Source organism: Fukomys damarensis, unplaced genomic scaffold, assembly GCF_012274545.1.
Source record: "Fukomys damarensis isolate Sample0158 unplaced genomic scaffold, DMR_v1.0_HiC HiC_scaffold_10, whole genome shotgun sequence".
NCBI classification, from domain to species: Eukaryota; Metazoa; Chordata; class Mammalia; order Rodentia; family Bathyergidae; genus Fukomys; species Fukomys damarensis.
Window position 1 is genome coordinate 36,134,580 of NW_022900922.1, and position 7,525 is coordinate 36,142,104.

Here is a 7,525-nt window from a genome sequence, read left to right on the forward strand (position 1 = left end):
CTCTCCCCTGTCCCCACAGCCCCTCCCGCTGGAAGCCCCGCCCATCTACAAAGCCCCGCCTCCACACCGCGCCTGGCATACCTGCCCCGTCCTCCAGAAGTCCCGCCTCCACATCTCGCCCCGCCCCCACCGAGGCCCGACTCCAGGCCACGCCCGACATCACGTCACGCCCCGTCGGCAACGCCCTTCTCAGATGCTTGGGTCCAGAGTGCTAGCGCTGGTTCTTGGGATGGATGTCCCAGTTGGGGTCACCCTGTCCTTGCCCATTGCCACGGTGACCAAAGCCCTGGAGAGGCGAGGCCACCAAGCATCATGTCCCCAGTGGGGGTCCAGGCGGGGCCTCAAACCGGTAAGCGAACCGCCCCCTCTCCCAGGAGAATAAAGTACGTTTGCATGTAGGGATGATGAAGTTAGTAGTTTTCCCTTTCTATCATTTCCACCCATTAGGTTGGTACCTTTGAAAAGCCACAGAGATTATTGTCGGCCAGGATGTGGAAAAACTGGAATTCTTTTGCACTATTGGGAATGCAAAAATGGCGCCGCTGCTGTTAAAAAGAGCTTGTGTCCCTACAAGAGCTGAATACAGAATTACTGCATGATCCAGTGGTTTAGCTTTCGCGTATATATTCAAAAGAACTGAAAACAGTTAGCTTTATTCAGAAGAGCCAAAAAATGGTGGAGGAACCCTGGTGGCCGTCAGTGGGTGAATGGACAAACAAAATGTGCATCCGTGCAGTGGAATATTATTCAGCCTCAAAAAGGAGGACGATTCTGACACATGCTACATGGGTGAACCCTGGAAAATTATGCGAATTGAAATAAACCAGGTGCATATAGGATTCCAAATACAGTCATTAAATTCTGAGACAGAGAGTAGAGTGGCGGTTTCCAGGAGCTTTTGTGAGCAGATTAGAATATTGGTTTTTAGTAGATAAAGTTTCAGTTTTGCAAGATGAAGAGTTCTGTGTATGGAAGGAGGTGCTGACTGTCCAGCAATGTGAAGGTACTTAATGCCACAGAACTGTACAGTTAATAGGGAAGATGGTAAGTTACATGTATTTGACCACCATTTTAAGGACTGTATGATTTAAGCTTGAAAGTTATAAATATCCGTAGAGAAAAAACCAGCCAGCTATTCTTTGAGTCTGACTGCCATACTGCCCTACCTTAACTGGAAGTAACAGGCAGATTTGTGGCTAAAATGACCTAAGACAACAGCTTCTTACATATTGTATTATGTTCCTTCCAAGAGATCTTTCTGGTATGTCCTGTGTGTGCAGTATTTTTAAATGTTACATGCATGGAAAGTTCTCTTACCCTGCAGAGTCCTTACTAGCCTGTTAGAATTTCTAGAGCAGTAAAGGCAGGTTTGGCCTAAAGACTGAATATGCAAAAGGTTAATATTTTACTTTCAAAATCTATCCGTCAGTTCCTGCATAGAAAGAGAAACATGTTTGAGTTGACTTAAAAAAATTTAGTCCATGTTTGCAGTACACTGTGCTCACATTCCGCGTGTGGAGTTGGCACAGGTACACAGCACATCCCAATTCCCTTTATCCTCCCTCTTCCTTCCACTCCTTCACCCCTTCCCACCTGGAGAACATCCATCTTCCCACCTCCCATTATCCACACCCATTTTGCTGTGTATTTGTAATTTGGGTTTCTCATTCAAGAGAAAGTGCACGATATTTGAGCTTGTCAGTCTGATTTATTTCACTTAACATTATGGTCTCAGATGCATCCATTTGCCTACAAATGACTCAAATTTATCTTTCTTTATGGTAGAGTAATACTCCATTGTGTGTAGACACCACATTTTCTTCATCTACTGTGGACGGGCATGTAGGCTACTGCCAAGATTTAGTTATTATGAATGGTGCTGCTATAAATATGGATCAGCATGGATCACTGTAATATGATGTCTTTAACTCTCTCAGAAAGATACCTAGAAGTAGAATAGCTGGGTCAAATGGAATTTCTAGTTTTAGCTTTTTGAGGTATCTCCACACATAGTGGTTGTACAAGTCTACACTCCCACCAACAGTATAGAAGGGTTCCTTTTCCCTACAGTCTCTCCAGCATTTGTTATTAGTTGGCTTCTTGATGATGGCCATTCTTCCTGGAGTAAGATGGAATTTCAGTGTTGTTTCAATATGCATTTTTCTAATGGCCACCGATGTTGAGCATTTCTTCAGGTATTTATTGTATTGGCCATTTGTATTTCTGTGAAGTGTCAATTCATTTTAGTTGCCCATTTTTTGGTTTGGTCTTTTATTTTGGGGAGGTCTATTTTTTGAGTTCTTTATATATTCTAGATATGAGTTCTCTGTCTGAAGGATAGCTAGCAAATTTTTTTTTCCCATTCTGTAGGTTTGCTTTTCACTCTTCTGGTCATTTCCTTTGCTGTACAGAAGCTTTTTAATTTGATGTGGTTCTATTTGTTGATCCTTGGTACTATTTCCTATGTAACCAGAGTTGTGTTCAGAAAGCCTAGTCCTATGGCTTCAAGAATTTTAACAATTTTATTTTCCAGCAGGATTGTGTTTGTGTTTTAACATTTAGTTCTTTAATCCATTTTGATTTTAGTGTAGTACGTGGTGAGAGATATGGGTCTAGATTTGGTCTTCTGCACATGGATAGCCAGTTTTCCCAAAACCATTCGTTAAACAGGTTGTCTTTCCTCCACTACAAATTTTTGGCCCCTTTGTCAAAACTCAAATAGTCAAATGTGCTCTATTCTATCCTCTATTCATTTCTATTGATCTTCATGTCTAGACATGCTGTTATCACTATAACTTTGTAATATAACTTCATATCTGAGATTGTGATGCCTCCTGCTTTGCTCTTGTTATCCAAGATTGCTGTTGCTATTTTGAGTCTCTTCTGATTCCATATGAATTTTAGCAATGTTTTCTCCAGTTTTGTGAAGGATGCTGTTGGTATTTTGATTGGGATTGTGTTAAATCTGTGTATCAATTTTGGAAGTTAGGCCATTTTGACTATATTGGTTTTGCCTTCCAAGGATAGAGGATATATTTCCATTTTCTGATGTCCTCTTTCAGCATACTTTAGTTTTTATTATAGAAGTCTTTCACATTCTTAGGTTCATTCCTAAGTATTTAATTTTTCTTGGTGCTATTGTGAATGGTATATTTTCCTAATTTCTTTCTTAGTGGGTTCATTATTAGTATAGAAGAACACTTGATTTTTGAGTGTTGATTTTGTATCTTGCTACATTACTGGATTTGATTATTCTAAGAGTGTTTTGGCATTTTTGGAGGACTTTTATGTAGAGGATCATGTCATCGGTAAATAATGCTAGTCTGATTTCTTATTTTCCTATACATATCTCTTCTGTTATTTTTTTGTTTTGTTTGCCTATTTGCTGATGCTAATCTTCTGGGTACCATATTTAGCAGGAGTGGTGATAGTGAACATCCATGTCTCGTTCCTGTTTTTAGAGGGAAAGCTTTCAGTTTTTCCCATTTAATATGATGTTAACAATAGGTTTGTCATGACTGGTGTTATCAGATTAAGATAAGGTCCTTCTATACCTACTTTCTTTCCTCTTTATCCTGAGAGGATGTCTATCAAAGGCTTTTTCTGTGTCTGTTGAGTTGATCATGTGGTTTTTGTTCTGGCTTCTGTAAGTGATGTATTACATTTGTTGATTTGAATATGTAGAGCTATCCTTGCAGCCCTGGGTTGAAACCTACTTGGTCATGATGTATGATCTTTTTGATGATTTGATGCATTGTTTGCTAGTATCTTGTTGAAGATTTTTGCACCTGTATTCTCTAAAGTGATGGCTGAAAGTTCTCTTTTTTAGTCTGATTTTGAACAGGGCAATGCAAGTTTTTGTAGAATTCAGCAAAGAATCTGTCTGGACATGGGCTTGTTTTATTTGGTAGGGTTTATTATTATTATTACTAGTGCTTCCATTTCATTGCCTGTTATTGGTTTGGTGTTTTTGTTTGTTTTTTGGTAACAAGGATCAAACTCAGGACCTTGTGCTTGTGAGGCAGGCGCGGTGCCACTGAGCTAAATCCCCAGATGTTATTAGATTATTTGGGGTTTTTTAAACTTCTTGGTTTGGTTATAATTCATATGTATCTAGGAATCTATCCATTTCTTCTTTATTCTCCAATTTATTGGCATATAGGTTCAAGAAGTACAGTAAGTCTCCCTCTTACCATTCTGGCAGAATGTTCCTGAGTCAGATTTGTTGGCAAGTCTGACAAAGTGAGTCTTATACTGTATTTGTACTTTTGCTCATGGTCATTGCTTTGCACTTCCTAGCATCCCCTCCACATCACCACTGCTTTTCTCTTGCTTCCAGACATCCTGGTCTCTGATTGAGCACTGTACTACTGTACACCATTGCACTGTACAGTGAGCACACAGAAGCGCAACTGTGACAGTGTCTGACAGACACTTGAGCTACTTCTGTGATTTTCACATCTATAAATGTGAGTAATGTGAAGTCTATTTGTATCTGAAAATTTGCAACTTGAGTGCTTGTCAGGAACTTTAATTGTTGATCTTTTTTATTTTCACTGTCTGTTGTGATTTTATCTTTTTCATTTAAAATTACATTGGTGTGTTTTTCTTTTTTATGCTTAGATTAGCCAAGGATTTGTCTATTTTGTTTGTTCTTTGAAGAACCAACTCTTTGATTCATTGATTCTTTGGGGTTTGGTTTTCTTTCTTTTTTGTTTTTTTGGTTTTGTTTTATTGATTTCTGCTCTGACCTTATAATTTCTTTACTTGTATAGCTTTTAGTTTGGATTATTCTTATTTTTCTAAGACCCTGGAGTATACCATTAAATTATTTTTGGGGGGCTCACTCTGTTTTTGTGATGTAGGCACTCAGAGCTATAAAGCTCCCTCTTAAGACTGCTGTCATTGTGTCCCAGTGTTGGTCCCAATAGCAGAACGTACCCAAAAATGTATTGGCATCATTTTTTAATTCTAGAAACTAAATTTTGGGTTTCTTCCACAATTCATTGTTTTAAAAGTGTATTGTTTAGTTTCTGTGCATTTGCATAATTTTTGTGTTTTCTTTTGTTGTTTCTAATTTTATTGGGTTATGATCTGATGATATTCATGGTATAATGTCAGTACCTTTACATTTACTTAAGCTTCCTTTGTTGGCTAGTATGTGGTTTATTTTGGAGAATATTCCATATACTGCTGAAATGAATGTGTATTCTGTTGTAGGGTGGAACACTTTGTGGTTATCTATTAAATCCATTTATTTGCAGGTTTTATTCAATTGATTTTTTTTTTTTTGTCTAGCTGACCTGTTTGTGTTGGGGGGTATTGAGGTCTCCCACTAACATTGTTTTTGTATTTGTGTGGTTTTCCCTGTGCAATAGTGCTTATTTTGTGAAGTTGAGAGTGCTCGTTTGGTATATATCTGTTAATTGTTATCTCTTCCTGTTGGATTGTTCCCTTAACCAATATGTTAGTGATGTTCTTTGCCTCTTTTGATCAGTTTTGGCATGAAATCAACTATTTTTTTCAGGTTCCTTTGCATGAAATATTGTTTTCTACCCTTTGATTCTCAGTTTGTGAGTTTCTTGATAGGTTAAATGGGTTTTGTTTGGTGTTTTTGTTATGTTTTTTGGTAACAGGGATCAAATTTAGGACTTTGCACTTGCCAGGCAGGCACTGTGGTGCTAAGCTAAATCCCCAGCCCAAATGTGTTTCTTGTATACAGAATACCATTGGAATTTGTTTTTGATTCATTCTGTCAGTTTGTGTCATTTGATTGGAGAACTGAGAACATTCACATCAAAAGTTATTACTGATATTGACATATTCTTGTCATTGGCTCATTTTCCTGTTGCTGATTCTCCAGCTTTACCATCATGCATAACTGCTGACCCTACTGGGTGTATTTATTTAGACCTTTTGTCACTGTTAGAGCTTCATTGTCTCTTTCTAGCATATCCCTCAGAATTCTTTGGAGTGCTGATTTGGTGCTCAGGAGGCTCCTAGAGCCGTATATACACAGTAGCCCGAGCCAGGGTCTCCCATTATGATCCTTTTTCCCTTTCAAGAGTCATTTAGGAAGACAGTAACAGGACCAGTTTGAAAGAATTGAATTCCAGAAAGGGTGGATTCAAAGACCTGTAGTGCTCCATGTTCTGGTGCTTATGATGTTAACACATTGAAGGTATCTAAAGGACCAGTATCTTTCCAGAAATCACAGATTTAAAAAACAAAACATTTTCAACAAAAAAAAATTTTTTTTTTTTTGGTACCGGGGATCAAACTCAGGTCCTTGCACTTGCAAGGCAGGTGGTGGAACCACTGAACTAAATCCCTGGCCCTAACGAAATCTTAATGTTGACAAAGATACTACTTTTCCTGCTTCAGCTAATAAAGCTAAGGCTTTGAGGGAGTCTCCGAAGAGGGAATCTCAGAAGAATGATAAAGATTTAAGAGTTTAGAAAAAGAGATTTGTGTCCTTGTGGAGGAATGCCATCATGCTCAGGATAAGTCAATCCAGAGGATGGAAACTGCATTGGAGAAGATGGAAGCCAAGTTAAATGTTGCAGTCAGGGAAAAAACATCCTCTCTGCAAATAATTCTTCACTGGAAAAACAACTTACTGAATTAACCAGGACTAACGAACTACTAGAATCTTAAGTTTTCCAAAGATGGTAACCAGAAGAATATGAGAATTCTAAGCCTGGAACTGATGAAACTTAACTTGGTGGTCATGAATTTCTCTAGGTATTCTTGTGAAAATATTCTACTTCTCCATCAGTTTTGAAAGATAGTTTTGCAGGATTTATCAGCCTGGGTTGGAAGATTGGAGGTTGTTTTCTTTTCTTTCTTTCTTTTTTTTTTTGGAGACAGGGTCTCACTATGTAGTCGAGACTGACCTGGAACTATGTAGCCCAGGCTGGTCTCAAACTCACAGCGATCCTCTTGTCTCAGCCTCCCAAGTGCTGGGATTACAGGCATGAGCCACGATGCCCGGCTGGGAGTTGTTTTCTTTTAGGGCTTGAAACATTTTGCTCTAGGCTGTCCTGGCCTTTTAAAATTTGTGTTGAGAAGTCCACTGCAGCGCTAATGGTTTACCTTGTAAGTGACTCATTGTTTTTCTCTAGCCACTTTTAAGATTCTGGGGCTGGGGATTTGGCTCAGTGGTTTCACTGCCTACTTCACAAGTGAAATGGCCTGAATTCAATCCCTGGTATGGGGGTGGAGGGGGATTCTGTTCTTGTGTTGGACTTCTAGGCTTTTGACTATAATGTATCATAGGGAGTTTTTTTCTGATTGTGCTGTTTAGGGTTCTATATGCTTCTCTTATCTGTATGTTAAATTCTTTTCCCATATTTAGAAAGTTTTCTGCTATTCTTTTTTTTTTTTCCTTTTGGTATCGGGCATTGAACTCAGGACCTTGTGCTTGCCAGGCAGGTGCCTTGCCGCTGAGCTATATCCTCAGCAGGCGGAGTGTCTGACATCAGTTTGCTTGCTGTCATTGGGCAAGGGTTATTACTTGTCCCCA

General features: G+C 39.0%; 1 protein-coding gene across 1 annotated transcript in view; it reads right to left on the reverse strand.

Moving 5' to 3' along the window:
- The window catches only part of Bphl (biphenyl hydrolase like), a 28,223-nt gene extending 27,956 nt beyond the window's left edge, over window positions 1-267 (reverse strand). Inside the window, exons 1-2 of the mRNA XM_010623058.3 lie at window positions 253-267; window positions 82-140 (exon numbers count right to left, since the gene is read on the reverse strand). Coding sequence (XP_010621360.1) covers window positions 82-140; window positions 253-267 — 74 coding nt within the window. The remainder of the gene's footprint in view (window positions 1-81; window positions 141-252) is intronic.
- Window positions 268-7,525: the final 7,258 nt, after the last annotated feature.